Source organism: Pezoporus occidentalis, unplaced genomic scaffold, assembly GCF_034315485.1.
Source record: "Pezoporus occidentalis ecotype Australia unplaced genomic scaffold, CSIRO_AGI_Poc_V1 ctg18, whole genome shotgun sequence".
Classification (NCBI taxonomy): domain Eukaryota; kingdom Metazoa; phylum Chordata; class Aves; order Psittaciformes; family Psittacidae; genus Pezoporus; species Pezoporus occidentalis.
The window spans coordinates 10,672,209-10,688,873 of NW_026913640.1; the positions used below are offsets into that span (position 1 = coordinate 10,672,209).

Sequence of the window (16,665 nt, forward strand, 5' to 3'; positions counted from 1 at the left end):
GAGATGAACTGTCGTAAAAGTGTATTTGTGGAAAAGACCAGCTTGCTCAGATGACACTGAAGAAAATGCAGTACAGCACTATGTACTATACACACTGGTTTGGCCTCCTTTGGTAGAACCTGCTACCACACTCCCAGATAGGTCCTGAATGAGCTGGTTGAAAAAACCCTCCTCATACAACTTCTGCTGCAGGCTGGTCATCTCCCAGATGCTGTGCCGCACTGCTTGCCTTGCAAACTACTCTTCCATAAGGTCAGGTGCAAACCTGGTAAAACCTAGTCAGTAATTCATGACTAGCCTATTTTTCCCTGGACATATCTGCTAACTCCTTGACTTCATTTTAGGTGCTGCTCTGTGATTTCCTGGCCCATTCCTAGCCCAGTGAACACCACAGGGTGGCCTAGAAACCACTATATGTTATGTGAAAGACCACCAAATAGAATTTCTACAAGCAAGCCAGAACACAGGGACATGAGGAGCACCCTGCCTCATGGGCATCAGATCTGCTTTCCCTTGGGGAAGGAGGCAGTCCTAGAAGCCATTTCAGAACTATAAGGGTCCTGGTTTAATTCAGCCTCCTGTGCAGGACATAAGGTGCTCTTAAAGTCCTTGCCATCTTGGATTCTCGTGATGTATAAAGAGTGCAGGGAGCTCCTACAGAAGTCTAGAGAAAACAGAGAATGCTTGAAAGGAAATTTACTTGAATCCTGTATGTAGCTACCAGTGTATTTTCTTTGGATTAACCTTACTGGTGACATCAATATCCTTGCAGAAACTGCTCATAGACAGGACGTCTATCTGGGATATATATGGTTGCTAGAGTGAAAACAAAGTAGCTTCTGTAGACAGCTGTTCTTCTATAAACAGTGACTGAGTTGCAAAGAGTGCTGTGGTGTGGTAGATCTAGACCATATAGGAGGCCCATCGACGTCTTTTTGTTTTGGTTTTAAATGAATTGGGTGAGGTTTCTAAGTAGCTAAGGCAGGCCTCATGGTACCTCTGTTACCTGGGGCCTCCATCACCTGCTGCCCTCAGTGTAAAATACTCAGGACACAGAACAAATGCTCATCAAGAAAAGGTTCAATTTACCTCACCCAGTGCTGAATTCAGTAAATCTGCCTCTCTGTGCAAGGGCAATGGAAACAAGAAGTTTTGAGTGTGGTGCTATATTATTTCCTTTTACAGTTTAATTTTTAAGTCTGAGTGTTTAGCCAGCTGTGCATTCCTTCTAGACAATTGAAGCTGTGTGCAGTCAGAAGTTCTCTTGAGATTTGCAGTCTCAAACTGGCCTAATCATCTGAGTCAAAGCACTGGTATTTGGGCATTTTTTGTTTATTCTTTTTCACTCCCTCAGCAAAGCTTCCTCCACCTTTTTTTGTTTGTTTGTTTGTGAAATAGTGATGATGTCAATACAACATATCTCCTTCCACAGCCTTGACATCTCATTTCAATTGTTCTTTGAGAAGTTGATACAGTGAAATCCCTAGAATTATGAATGGATCTGATGCTGGCCATTCATGTTTTAAGCCAATTGATTCTGAATAAAGCTGTCTTGAACCTGTATTAGGCAACAAGGAATTCTTGATGCTGCTATTGATCTGCTATATGTAATGTGAGAATCATGGTATCAGTCACCACTGCTTTGCTTTTCTCATCCACAAGAACCAAACTTTAAAAAGTGTGCTGAGGTCACAAATTAAAGAGGTTTTTTGAGCATTAAGACCCAGATTCTGCTGCCTTCATTAGATAATATCTTGCAGTGCAAAACAGATTAATTACTCCTCCAGTAATACATCGTGCAAAGCGATGGACTCAAACATCACCTGATTACTGGAACATCAACGTTGGGCAGTGTGAATCTGCTGCCTCTTGCACATAAACTTTATGTCTGAGCAGATAAAACACAAAATTGATCTGCTCCTTAAGCCAATCATAATTCAACAAAACATTAATGACAAATGGCAGAATGCCCCAGCCATCCTTCCAGACAATACTCCAGATGGAAGTCACTGGATAAAGAACAAGAATGTTTGGCAGAATGAGAAAAGAGAATAAATTTACTACACATCACTCTTTTTGCCTGACTGCAATAAAGTAATCGTAATAGAATGTTGTCACAGGATAATGGTCTCCTGCTGCTTTAGAAATGCTTTGCAAAACAGATGTTTACTTTCTCTGTGGGAGACATTGATCCCGGGACAACAATCTTTTCTATTAAAGGAAAATTAAGTACTTATAGGTTCAGCAGTACTATAAAAAGATAATTATAAAAAAGCCATGCCATGTAATAGGTGAAATAATATCAAATATATTGTGATGTATGAGATATATGCAACTAATTCCTAAGAGGGTTTAATTCAAATAGTTTCTTCGGGCAGCTCTGCGACAAACACTTTCTCAACATGTGCAGACAGGGCAATGCAGTGCACTATGATGAAGTTGTTTTTGTTATTTTAATCTTCCAAGGCTCTATGAACTGCAGAACAACAGCATTTGTAAATAAAATAACATAATAATATAATAATGGCAAGTAAAGACCATGCATTTTCTGTCTGAACTCAGTATTGTGAGTTTTGCTTACTAGCGCCAAGACAAAGTTTTGGAAACAGATAAAAATGTATAAAATCATAGAATATTAGAATAGTTAGGGTTGGAAAGGATCTTAAGACCATCTAGTTCCAACCCCCCTGCCATGGGCAGGGACACCTCACACTAAACCATGCCACCCAAGGATCTGTCCAACCCAGCCTTGAACACCGCCAGGGATGGAGCATTCACAACTTCCCTGGGCAACCCATCCCAGTGCCTCACCACCCTTACAGTAAAGAACTTCCTCGTTATATCCAATCTAAACTTCCCCTGCATGTTTCAAAATAATTTTCTTAGAAGAGCAATTATGCGAGATCGTAAAAAAATTCAAAGTATGCATATACATGCACACATTGCATTCTGTTGTAACGATTGAAAGGTTACATAGGCACTGTTTTGGTGAACTTTATACATTTTGCAGACACTTCTATTCATCCAGTAATGTGCCAACTAAAAAATTGGGCTGATGAGACATATATGAAAGAAGGACATTTGTTCTCTTATGTGCTGTAACTGCCTATGTCTATGTACTGTCAAAGGCATTTGACTGTCAGATGAAGCAGCCAGCCCTCTATGGTATTTAGCTTTAGCCAAGGCTGCATCTAGATCAGGGGGAACAAAATTAGAAAATTAACGAGGGTCTGAATGACTTGTTGGCTCACAAGACTGGCCTCCAGACCTTCATCATCTTGGATCTTCTGTTGTCCATTCCTATTTAGCTCAAGACATCTTGTGAAGGTGTTTGGTACTTTTACAGCTAAGGCCTTTATCCAACTCTGTGTATTCTATATCATGAATCCCAAACAGAGTTGCAGTATGCAGACTACTGACATCTTTGTAACCAGATCAGGCAGGTATCAGGTTGGCTTCCACAAGTTTTAAAGATCGTAGCTGAGCAGAATAGCCAGTGAATAGTGACACTGTGCCTGGGTTTACTCAAAATGCTTCTTCAGCTGAGGCAATAGAAGACTTGAACCTCTAATTGCGCTTTTTACTCTGCATGGTGAACTTCAGCATCTACATGCTGAAGAAAAATATCTTTTACATTCTTGAAAAGAGTAAGTTTGCTATATGAGTGCATTCAGTTATAATGATCCTGACCCGAGAGACAGTCACTGAGGCAAAGAACTTCCCTTCCTATTTCAGGTGTATACATTACAGGCATAAAATGAATATGGCCATGGGGGCATGAATTTTTAATGCTGCAAGGGTAACTCAAGAGTTCTGTCAAACGTTAATGATAACTTGCATTGGAAAATGCTACTTTAAGATAAAGAGGAAACTGAAGACTTAAAAAGTGTCAGTTTTGTCATCTCGAAACCATTTTTCCCTAGTGCTGAATAAAATGCAAATATGCCCACAGGCGAGTTGCTTACCCTACAGCTGAAGTACTGCACATGGAACCAGTTGACACTTTGGTAGTTTAGCAGTTTAGACTTATAAATATGTATTTGCATTTTCAATGCTAAGCTATGTAGCTCTTACCCAGTTGTCACTGTCACTGCATCAGCGAGGAAACCAGTTGAAGTTTGCTTCACTGAGGACTGTATGATATGATCAATGAGAAGGGAGTTTAATGGAAACTGAAGCATGTAAAGAGAGATAACATCTTAACACATAGTACCTGTGCTAGGGAAAGTGTTCAACACCAAAGGACACCTTCCAGACCCCTTAATTCCTGAATCTCCTCAATAGCAGGAGCTTGGCTGAAGGGCAGGCAGGGGCTTATGGCACAGGTCTCAAAGAAACTGTTAAAATGATTTCTTCAGAGGGAAGAAGGAAAAGGCAGAGTAACTGTCTCATCTCTCTGCACTCAGGCACTGACGAGTACTATTCCCTAAAAGAGGAAAGACAGAGGAAGGCATTGGATCTGGAAGCTCATGTGTGAATTAACTTTCAGGTGAAGTCATGTCTGGTTCCTGTCCTGGGGCTGCTGAGGGCATCACCAGGACTGCAGAAAGAAAATCTCTGTATCCAGTCATAATATTTAATAAAGCAACAGAAAGTAGTATGGACCACTCTGGCTTTGTTATTCATTTTTTCAAGCCAAAGGCTTCAAGCCCTAGAAAGTATGGCAAGATGAAAGGAGATTCACTGCTTATCTTATTCCATATATATTTATATAAGAAAAAAAAAAGAAAAAAGAAAATAAATAGAAACTGGGTGAGTCAAGAGAAACAAGGATGGCAACATTGAAAGCAATACCCTGGCAAAGGGATGTTGTGCCCTTGTTAAAACCAGCATGCTTAGCCACAGACCTGTGCCCCTTCTTGAAAGGAGACACGTGGTTTGGGCTGCCTAGGGCTGCACTCAAAAGCTTCTTCCTACCTGTGCAAATCTTCCCAGTCTCTCCAGTGGGTTCTTGTTCAGACATTTAACAGGATAAGGTTGTAAAACATGTCATAATACAGGGGATAGGTAAGTCATCTTAAAATCTTTGCCCTTTAAAATAAGTTTCGTTTGAACAAAGGTAATGGCAAGCTGTCTTCCCTGAAGGTAGGACAAATCACTACAGCTATAATCCCATTTCCTGGTAGCCTTTCTCCTGAGAAAGGACGATGTGGGGTTTCCATTATTGCCATGAAACTCCCCAGGTGTCTTTAAATTACCTCCATTGGTAGGGAAAGTTGGGAAGGAGACACCTTGCATTGTTTTCGAGGGTGCCATCCTGTACCCAAGCTCTTCTGCTGTGTGTCCTCTACCCCCCTCCCTTCTCTTTCTGCACGGCTGTAGCACAAAGCTGCTACAGCGGAAGGAAATCAGTTTTCTCTTTTCCTTTTTGGACATGACCCGCATGTCCATGTTTCTTTCTTGGACATGACTTCGTGGGAGCAGTGCTCTCACAAAGATAAGAACTTTTGCCTCTGAAGACCGATGGCAGCATCATGACTTCCCAGCTTTTAAAACCAGTTTTTTTCCTAAACTTAAGCTTCGAAACGCCAGCCGGGAAAGTTCGCTGGCGGCAACAACTGCCCGGGAAACGAGCACCGGCTTCTCCCGGCGTCAGGGGCAGGGAGCTGTCCAGCACCCCGCGGGACGGGCGGCAGCAGCGCGCAGCCGGAACCGGGGCGGCCGTACCTCGAGGACTCCCGGGTGCCCCAGCACTGCGCGGGCAGTACCGCTCCCCGCGGAGCCGGAGGGGATATCTGTCTTCTTCCCCGCTCCCCTTCCCTCGGCTCCAAAGCTCAGAGAGGGGAGCGCAGCGCCCTGTCCTCCCTCCCCGCAGCCGGCTTCGGCCGTCTGCCCTCCCGGGCGGTGCTGCCGGGGGCCGCTTCCCCCACCCCCCGGCGCCGGGGAGCGGGGCCCGGAGGCGGCTGCGGGCCGCGGGGAGCGGGACTGAGAGTGGCAGGCGGCGAGCGGGGCGGGGGCAGGCGGAGGGAGGAGGAGGAGGGGGAAAGGGCTCCGAACAACACGTGATTCCCGCGGAGCAGCGAGGGAGCCGGGGGAGGGGAAGCGAGGGCGGGCGGCCGAGGCAGAGGAGGGCAGCAGCCGCCGCCGCCGCTTTAAATCCTCCCGGCGCGGCGCCGCGCAGCACCCGCTGCTCCCAGGGCCCGGCGCGGGCTGTGCCTCCCGCCCAGGGGCACCCGCGGCCATGCGAGGCGGCCGTCCCTGCGGCCGCAGGGCTCGGAGCTGCCCCCCGCGGCTGCCCGCCGCCCCGCGCTGAGCAGAGCCGCCGCCGCCGCCGCCGCCCCGCGGCACCATGTCCCGGCGCAAGATCTCCTCGGAGTCCTTCAGCTCGCTGGGCTCGGACTGCCCGGAGACCAGCCCTGAGGAGGAGGGCGAGTGTCCCCTGTCCCGCCTCTGCTGGAACGGCAGCCGCAGCCCCCCCGGCCACCCCGACGCTCCCTTCGCCTCCGCCGCCACCGCCGCCGCCGCCGCCGCGGCCAGCGCCGGGGCTCGCCGCGCTCTTCGCCGGCGGCGGGTCAACCTGGACTCGCTGGGCGAGAGCATCCGCCGGCTAACGGCCCCCGCGGTGAGTGCCTCGCGCCCGGCTCCGTCCCGGTCCCCCCTGCTGCCGGCGGCAGCTCCGGGGGTCCGGTGTGCGTCGGGGCAGAGGCGGCGGTGCCCGCGCCCTCCTGCCGGCCGGCCCCGCGAACCTGCGGGAGTGACGATCTCGGCAGCCCGGTGCTGGAAATCGGGTCGGGAGGCACAAATACGCGCGCTGCCGGTTTAGCTGGGTTTATGGTTTCCGCCGAGTTTCTAAATTACAGCAGTAAAATCATGAAGTGCTTATCTCTGTCTGGCGCTAGCAACATTTTCGTATAAAAAGTTACATCTCTGTGATACATGGCATGCACGTTCTTCCTTCAGCGCAGGGGAGATGTCAACTTCTTGCATTCGGAGGGTTTTTCTGTATTCAATGGGGGAGAAAAAAAAAGTTTCGACTTTTTGGTCAGAAATATTTCAGCAACAGATTTCTCTGTGCCTCCCAGATGTGCTGGCATTCTGAGAGATCAGTGTATCCACAATGTAGTTTGAAATCTGTTAATTAACGGTTATCTGGGTAGCTACACCTGTATTTGCGGATCAGTGAAGCATTGCGCATTCTGAAAGAAGTGAATTTGGGTAGGACCCGTAATGTACGCTTGTATCACTCTATGACTGAAATGAGTGGCTCAGGAGTTCTGGTAGACTAATGTAAAACAGGAGGTCCTTCTCCAGCCTTTCTGTTATGATTGTGCTACACCTCTGTAAATGCCTCTATGACCATCACTACATTTTCCTCATAAAGTTTCAGCTGCACCTGAATGTTTCTTTGGTCTCTGAGATATTTTAATGTGTTTAGGTATAAAACATTAACGGCAACAAGTAGTCTTGATCTGTAAACAAGTTGCTATCGTGGCATTGGATCATCTTTTTGCCTGGTGTTGTCCAGCTTTGGAAATTAAGAGTCTCCTCACTATCAGCTGTCACTTTGCTTTGGTTTTAAGGATCTCTTTTTTGGGGTGTTTCTTAACCTGTTTGGGTAGGAGTAGACAAGCTGCTTAATGGGAGAAGTTAGCAGAGCATTACATAGCTAATGGTCGTCCAGCTTTAGTGAGGACTTTTCTTTCCCATTTTTTTTTTCCCTCGCCACTGGGAATCTGGTCTTGTAATGCTAGTATTAATAGATGATATCTCAGGTGACCCGTCTTGTTTTAGTACAAAAGAAAAGAAAAAAGAAGCTATTTAATTTTATAATAATGCAACAGTATAATTAGAGCATGTGTTACCCAAAATATTAGAATTATTCTGAAGTAGCTCAGTGCAGTATTTTTAGATAACCTCAGTATTTGTATTTTCTCAGCTTTGACTGTTACCACCTGTATTAAGTTGCTATAAAAGATAATTACAGTTTTCCAGCTTTGATGGATCGTTGTATGTGTTTTCAAAATAAGCATGCTCTTTGAATTAAAAGACAAGGAAAACTTTGGTAGCTCTTACAGTCCTCTTTCTTCCCTGCTCTCAGAGAAATTCCATTTAAGAATGCAAAAATTTCATCCAGCCTGGTTTTGATATCCCAAACAACAGCTTCCATGGTTTCCTTGGAAGCTAATTATAGCAATCCTTATTGCTGAACAACTGTGTTCTTTTTAAATTTTAATGTGATACATATTGCTTAAAATTTCCCTTTTTATCTTGGCATCGTAACTGGTGCTTCACTCTCATCTTACACATTTTGGCATAAATTAATGTGATTAAGTCTAAAAGTCATGTTGTCACAGTCCTGCTACACAAAGAGAATCAGTCTGCTGTCTTTTCATTTTTCACTCTGATAAATCACTGCTCAGGTGCATTATTATTTTGGTGCATCCTTTTTTTACTAAGAATCTGTTCTGTGATACGGAATAGATGCTTTCTTGCAACAAGTCAAGTTACCATATGTCTAGTGCTTTGATATTTTTTGCATATCTGCTAATACAAATCAGAAATAACTTTAATCGGAAATAAAAAAAAATAATACTTTGCCTATAAAATTAGTGTCAAATGGGACTCATTTCCATTATTTGTAAAATTGAAAGGCAAGCCTGAAGGTTGCATTGACATGTTCCTTCTGAACAAAAAAACTCTAATTATATCTTCATTCTATGATGCTATAGATATAGGTCTCCAGTAACTATATAGACATGATATATGTACACAGGAGTGTGTGTGAAGGTATATACTACCTATATTGCCTGCAATGGCTGCAGGCAGGAATGCAGCAGCAATTTGTCCCCACCCCAGTGCTGAACACTTTCAAAGTTGAAGGATGCTACAGGTTCTTTAGCCTTAATTTTGTGCTTTCCTTCAGCAACAGCTAGGATTGAAATACTGATGAAAATACTTTTTGTGTGTTTTCACCAAGGAAAATTTCTGTGTGTGTGTGTTTAACACTCCTGTGGCATGCAGAGAGATATCTGGGCTGGTGGTGTTTCAGTGTGGTGGTAGCAGGGGCTACCAAGAGCTGCTCTAGGGATGTGGGGAGCTGTGAACTGAGCAGAAGGAGCGCCCAAAGTGTGAAGGAACTGAGCAAGAGAGACATCCATGGGGCAGAATGGCAAGAAAGCTGTGCAAGCAGGCTAGGCCTGATGAGTGGTAGTGCACAAATATGTATGAAAATATTAATGTCTTCAGCACGATGAATTCATGAGTTAGTACAACTGTACTGATCATCAATGAAAAGTAATTCTGTAGAGTAATATGCAGTAATGCAGTATTTGAGGTGTCTTATACTAAAACAGTGAAAAGAAGTTACTGCATTTTGTGAGTATTTTGCACAAATATTACTTTTTCTGGAACTGTGGACAAAACCTGAAGAGTGAACCTTGCTGTGTTGCAGCATTGAATCCAACCCCTTCTGCTTACTTGCAGAGAACAGCTTCTAGCACTTTCCAGCACACATGATTTTCCAGCTTTTCTCTTAAATACCTCTTTAGAGATTTTTCCTGCAGTTGTTATATTAGAGGATGTCAGGCCCTGATCCTCAATCAGCACAGGGTCATTTTATGTTCCTGTGGGTTTGTAAATGTTCCCTGATGTGACTGAATGATTGAAGGTTGGACACTGTTCATCTGGAGCTTGCTTAGCCCAACCCTTCTCTTTCTTAACAGCCAGAACCAGAAGTCTAGTTCCTATAGGGCTCAACTCCGACCAAAACAGCCCCATATTTTGTGGAAAAGCATGTGATGATGAGGAGGGTGAGCAGACTTCCACATGTACCCTACTGCTGGCATTTGTGTTTGCTGGGGAGGGTCAGGGAAGCAGGGTGTGCTGGGCCGGGAGGCAGAGCAGTGGTGATGCAAGAAGAGAGGCAACTCTTAGTCACAGCCACACTCAACAAACTAACCATGTGTATGCTTAACATCACATTGAGCTGCTGCCCCATTGGCCCCTGAAGTACCATTTTGCTGAATAAGCAGGAGCACTGGTAGCAGGAGGGTTGAGGGTCTCCCAGGAGCAGGGCATAGCCAGGTGCTGCGGTCCAAAGGGTCAGGGACACTGTGCCAAGCCATAGTGTGCTCGGCATCTGAGTGTGAAGATAATGTTTTGTGGCACCAAACTTAGTTACTCAGTGCCATAACGCCAGCATTGCACACACTCAGCTCTTGTGACTCCTTTAGCTCACAAGATCACAGACAATGGTGCTCCATGCTTATTGCTCATGTCTGGCTCTGCCTTCTCACAGCCCTTCATCCCTGTGATGTTCCCACAAAGCTGAGCCTGTAAGTGCATAGGCAGCTCCTATCCACTCTAGCATGTTCCTAAATCATGTTCCTGATTGGGCACAGATGTCCCTTCTGTCCTCCTTCATCTGAAAGACCATCAAAGAGTCTTTGGTTATGTTCTCAATCAAATAAATCTGGAGCTAGATCCTGCTGCTGTCAAAATAAACAGGTGCTCTTCTCACTGGGCTGGGTTTAGTGTTTTTGGAGATAAATACTAAAATAATTATATGTACATAACAAGCAAATTTAATGATAAATTTTTCTTTTAATTCCAGCTTTGTTGTTGTGTTCCACTTTAAAGGATGAGTTTTACACCCACAGTGATAGAAAATTTGATTAATTATAACTAAAGATGATGACAGTATATGCTATTCCTTATCAGCATATTTTTTTCTGCCTTTAAGAGCTCTACTGTATAGGAATGATATCCTGGCATCTATGGCCACAGTTTTATTCTTTAGTGTCTTGCAGCAATTTTCACATTTGCTCCAGTTCTATCTTGACTTGTATCCAATACCAGGCTGAAAATAGAATCAAAATTAGGGAAAAAAGAAAAAAAAGTCACTGATTTGAACAGTCAAATACTCTGCTCCCATCTAAGGGGCATGGACTACCCTGAAGGAGCTGCAAGTGACTGGGCATGCATTCAGAGGAGATTGTGTCCCCCTGAGTGCTGTACTGATCATTCTGGAAAGAGAATTACAACATCACACAGCGTTAAACTGACTTACATTTCCGTTTGATTTTCTGAATGGCCTATGTAGCTCATCACTTGAACTAGAAACATTAAGTGAAAATTGCTTCTGATATACTTTTCTGTTCATTCAGAATTATTCCTGCTATTTTTTAAAGGCCCAGTTGGAGACAAAGTAAGAACATTTTTTCCCCTGTTTAATTTACAAAGCTGCTACTGGCTGCCAAATAGTTTGAATTTAAGAACTGTGTTATTGAATACAACCTTTTCCCTGACAGTGGAAGAAAAGCGAACCTGAAGACAGTCACTTAGGTTACCGGGTAAGCTATTATTTATGTCACAGGACTGCTGTAACTTTAAATTGTTTAATTGCAAGTGAATTTTCCAGTGAGCTCTGGTGCGGTTTTGGCAGAGAAGTTGCAATATAGCAGCTCAGATTGGACTTGGCTCTATCATAAACCTCTACCACTTACTCTTGAGGGATAGCTACTCTTTTTAGTAGCCATAACAAATTGTTGCCACTAGCAAGAGAAGTAACAAACTGATTTTACATGAGATTTTATAAACATTTTGCACAAGTATTCTGAGCTCCTTATGACTCACATCAACCCATCAGGTATATGTCAGTTCTACTATTGTAGGAATAACTTCTGGCTATCTTGCTGATAAAGTATAATAAAATCAGACTTTTGCTGAGTATCTTTCAACTTAACAGAGAGAAAAACCATTTATACACAAGGTCACACAAGCAGTCCACAGACAGTCAATCTGCTGTTTCCTACCTTGGAACAGAGCTGTTTAAGGTGTCTTAAACAGGAAAATTCTGGAAAATGTTATCAGTATGAGCACTATGGTGGGCTTTGATTGTTTGTCTTGTTTGGTAGTTTGACATCTCATTTAACCTCAGCAAATGAAATATTAAACAAACGAGTTAAGCTGCACCCAACAGCCTGCAGCCATTTTATTTACCCTGATGAAATTTTATTTAAGGTGAGTTTATTTGACATTTAGTGCTTAGAACAAACAGTAGAGAAAGTCGTTGTAAAGTAGGAGGGAATGTTATAATCATCAGTATATGCCCTAATAGCAGCGTGCAGTCATGGCTACATCACTGTCAGGGTGAATGTCTTTCATTTGCAGCTGCTTGAGCAAAGACAGTTTCCACTTTGCAGCGGTCCAGTATAGTCCTGGGGAAACTGTAATGTTAACACAGAGGAAATCCCTCTCTTTCCTTCTAACTCTTGTGCTAATGTTAAAGGCTGTTATAAAATGCTTTGAGTAAACAAAATTGTTCCATTTCATATCCAAATTCTTTCTAGACATGTCTGCTTGCTAACTCTCAAACTGTAAGTTTCAAAATGAAGATTAAAAAATCTGTGGTTTGTCTATAGGTCTCAAGGGATAAGCAACTTTGCAGCTCTGCATATGAAATTAGGTTCAGTCATACTGAGAAAATTGGTTATTTTCTATCCCAGAAGAATAAATTCCTTGTGAAGGACTGACGTGTAAAGCCTTTCATTTCCTATCTGTCTGCTATAGCAGCACCGATGATTTTATGTAGTAGATGTGAGTTGCATCAAAACATGAACAGGTAGCATTAGCAATAGATCATCTATTATATTCTCACATACTGAATAGATTCTTTCTGCAGCGCGGACAATATCTTCTATCCATTTTAGACATGGTGAAATTCAAAGATGAACAAAGTGATCTCAGCCAGTATTATAATGGATAGCACCCTGAGATATTTATCCATTGCTTTCAATGAGTTAGACTAGATGATGTAATAGTCAATTTCTATCCATAATGTCTGATTCTTCTCATTGAAAGGCATCTGGGGATGCAGGAGTTACAATTTCTAATTATTATTTAGTTCTGTTTTATTTCTTCAGTGTTTGCATTGTTCTAGCCATAAAATAATATGGGATAAAATTCTTAGTTTTAATGTTATTTAATAAATTAAGGCATTTTCTGTGATGTGCACAAGTATATACTCTGAGGAGTACCCCAGTTTACTTAAACTGAGGAGCAAAACGGTTTCAGGTTTAGGTGGTGCTGAGCTCAGGTACTAAACCCTTGCCTGGACCTGTCTGGATCATTGTGAGCTGTTGCAAGGCAGCCTGTTTTGCCTCCAGCTGTCAGGCATCCTGCTCTGGATCCCCAGACAGTCCCCTCCTGGGGATTCTGCGTCTTCTGCATCTCACCCAAATCTGGCACTAGTCATGGTCTGCAAGCAGTTGGTGGTTTTGTCTAAAGCACAAACTTCTGGAATCAGGAAGCTGGTTTATATGAAGAAAAATACATTTTTAGCTTATACAGTTACAGAGAAAAGAAGGACTGCACCCTAAAGGTTCAGAAACTAGAGAGTAAAAAACATTTATTTTCCTGATATTATCAAAAGCACTATTAAACCCCAAAATAGTTTTTTTAAAAGATTTTTGTAATTTTCATTTTATTATTTTGGGGATCTGCTTCTGCATTTCTGATTTATGTCTGTGCCTTTTCATACCATTCTTCAGCTATTGGGAGGGGCACAGGGAAGGATCCTGGTTGTGCAGGGTCTGCAAGGATCTGCTAGGTAGCCTTCTTTCTTTCTCCATCATCAGAAAATTCTCAGATGCCAAAGGAGCCTTCTTTTCTTTTCAGTTCTTCTTTTCCCTAGTTGTATCAATTTCAGTGCTTATCTCCCCACTCCTGGCATTTGGGAATGTGATAACTCTTTACCTTCAGCTGGATCCTTTGTTTACAGCCATTAACACCATTATTTTGGTGACCAGAAGGACAGGGGAAGAACAGTTTTCCACTGCTTTCATGATCATGGGGTAAATATTAAAAAACCTCAGACTGGATGTGAAAATGACTATTTTTGCCAGTTATCTCTTCTGGATGAGCCAGGTGCACACCTACTCATGTGTGCTTAGAGATCTGTAATCACCCGTGCAGAAAGACTTGACTAAAATTGTTTCTGCAATATGGAAAAAATAATGTTATTCATTAGTGAATGATCACCAGCAGTGAAGCTGGCAATTAAAGTCTTGCACATCTGCCGAGTTAGTGATTGAACACTACAGGTTTGAAACATGTAAAACTTTCAGCATCAAAGTGCTGATATGGCTGAGGTCTGTGGTAATGTGTGCCTGCCATATGCAGAAGTGTGGGTTCTTCTAGGAAGGACTTTGCTGCTCCCCAGGGCACAAGAGTCTGGAGGAGCCCCCTGACCCAACAGACTTCTGCAAAGAAACTGTGACAGAAGCAAAGTGGTTTCTTGCTGAGCCTATTACGCTCTTCAGTGCTTCGACTTCCATGTTTAACATTTTAAGCATTCGATTTTTCATGAGCCTGGCTGCTGAAGCACTTCTGAGGCTCAGCTAGGAGCCACTTAGCTTTCCTTGAAGGTCTTTGAAGCCTTGTTAGGGTTAAGGAGAAGCTGTCTATGTACCTGGCTGCTCTCTTGGCTCAGACCTTCCTGTTCTGTATAGTCCCCTTGTTTTCTAATTCTATTTGGTTATCTTAGGATGCAGAAGGAATGGGATGGAATATTTGGAACTGCATTTATGCAAATTTAGACTGAGTCATCTAGGACACTGTGTGCTGGTCTGTCACCTCTGGGTGGGTTTTGTCTGTCTTTACTTAAATATTTAAAAGATGTCTAAGTCTAAAGCAATCACTCAACATATTTTCTAGACAAAAGAAAGAAATGGGTATTTCTAAAGACTGAGTCTTCAGACATGTGTTAGATATCAACCATAGTATGAAATGAATCACTTTGGGTGCCTACAGTTGGGCAGATGAGCCCTACCATTTATTTCTGAAGGAGTTGCCATCAAATGAAAGACATTCCAGAAACAACAGAGAATGGCTAGGGAATCGGCTTAAATCTCTGTCCTTTGAGAAGATTGGAAAGCTTACTTTAGATTGCTTTAGGAAAGACATTTACAACAAAGGACACAATTAAAGTGGAAGTCCCCGTCTCTTTGTCTCTAAAACTGGCAGCAATGAAGTTAAAAGTTGGGAAAATTAAACTTAAAGAAAAAACCAAAGCCAAATCCCCCAAAATCCCCAAAATTGTACACAGTGTTTAAACTGGAATCCATTTTCAAAGGAAGTTGTCTGAATAAAAAAAAAAAAAGAAAGAATATTTTTAGTTCATTTAGACAAGTATCTTCATAAAGATTTTCTCCAATTAGTCATAAAAGTGCTTTTGAAGAGCTATTATTCCTCTAGCTTCAGGTCTCGAAACCAGTTTCACACTACTGGAGAACAGAGTGAGGTCTAACAAAAAGGGCAGATTTCTCCATGAGTGCATCCTGCAAACAGCAGTGGCTGGTGGAATAACAGTCACTGCCATGGCAGGGCTGTGACGGTCAGGGATGCTGCCTGCTGGTGTGCAACAACAGCGTACTCTGCTTACAGCATTGAGGTGCCACGTGAAAGAGCTGTGGTAGACGGTGAGCAGGTTGTACACATCAGGGAGGGTGGACAGGTCTTTCCAGAGACACAACCAAGAACCTGAGCCCCATGTTGAAAGGAAGGAGGGAAAAATAGAGATAACCCTTGAGGGTGAAGGGTATAAACTTCTGAGATGGAGAAGGCTGGAAGTTCGTTACTTCTGACAACACAACTAAGGCCCCTTTTCCACCAGTGGTTCACCAGTTACACTGCCCTGGAAATAAGTGGGAGAAGTGACCTCCCTTGCGATGAGGCATCAGAGCCATCTAAGCCTCAACCCTTAGAGGCTTCAAGAAAAGGAGGGTGATAGGTAGCAGAAGCTTTCTCCTAAAGAGACAGAGGCACTCATTCACCAGCCTGACTTGCTGCCTCAGGAGGTTTGTTGCTTGCCAAGAGCTCAGACATTGCGTTGCGAAGAAGCTGCCAAAGCTTGTTTGTCTCTTGGACTATGACCCCTGCTGCTCATGCATTATGGGCACCAGTGATACAGCCAGGGGAGACCTTGAGATAACTGTCTCAGTGGATGGAGGGATGTTGTCTACCATGACTCTAGAAAAGTCTGTCATGGTCGCCCATAGTGTCATTAGAGCCAGATTCGTGAGATATGGCCTGCTTAAGGGGGTGATGTGTGTAGAATATTGACTAGACCTGATGGCTCAAAAGGTGGCCATCAGAGTCACAAAGTTTGAATTAGCAACTAGTTACCTCTGCATATGCCTCAGGGATTGTTAACGGGTGCCAGCAGAAGATGGCCAGGATGGTCAGGGGATGGAGCACCTGACATCTGAGGAGAGGCTGGGGGTGCTGTGTCTGTTCAGCTTTTAAGAAAATACAGTTTTGGGGGTATCTTAATGTAATCTACACCCACCTAATCAGGGTGTGTAGAGAAGATGGATCCAGACTTTTCACAGAGGTGCAGAGTTGCATTGCACAGGAAAGACCTCCAGAAGTTCCATCAAACCTGTATGATTCATTGATTTGGTGATGTGTTACTATTTATTATGACACATTAGGATTAGCCATGGCATAATGTCTGGCTTCTGAATTAATTCAGGGAAGTCCTATGGCCTCTGCCATGCAAGAGATCAGTCTGAATATCTCCAGTGTTCCCTTCTACCTTGTATACCATCATTGCAAACAGAGTTTGGATATGATTTGATGTAGCAATTCTTGGATTAATTTACAGTTAACTATAGCAATATTCATAGAATCATAGAATAATTAGGGTTGGAAAGGACCTTAAGA

The 16,665-nt window shown here is 43.3% G+C and overlaps 1 protein-coding gene and 1 long non-coding RNA gene across 2 annotated transcripts in view; one reads left to right on the forward strand and one right to left on the reverse strand.

The window, feature by feature from the left end:
• Positions 1-2,640: 2,640 nt before the first annotated feature.
• Positions 2,641-16,665, reverse strand: part of LOC134161970 (uncharacterized) — a 182,197-nt gene continuing 168,172 nt past the window's right edge. Inside the window, exon 2 of the long non-coding RNA XR_009964153.1 lies at positions 2,641-2,833. This is a non-coding gene — a long non-coding RNA (uncharacterized LOC134161970). The remainder of the gene's footprint in view (positions 2,834-16,665) is intronic.
• The window catches only part of GUCY1A2 (guanylate cyclase 1 soluble subunit alpha 2), a 147,070-nt gene continuing 136,552 nt past the window's right edge, over positions 6,148-16,665 (forward strand). The window contains exon 1 of the mRNA XM_062615353.1: positions 6,148-6,562. Coding sequence (XP_062471337.1) covers positions 6,290-6,562 — 273 coding nt within the window. The 5' untranslated portion in view covers positions 6,148-6,289. The remainder of the gene's footprint in view (positions 6,563-16,665) is intronic.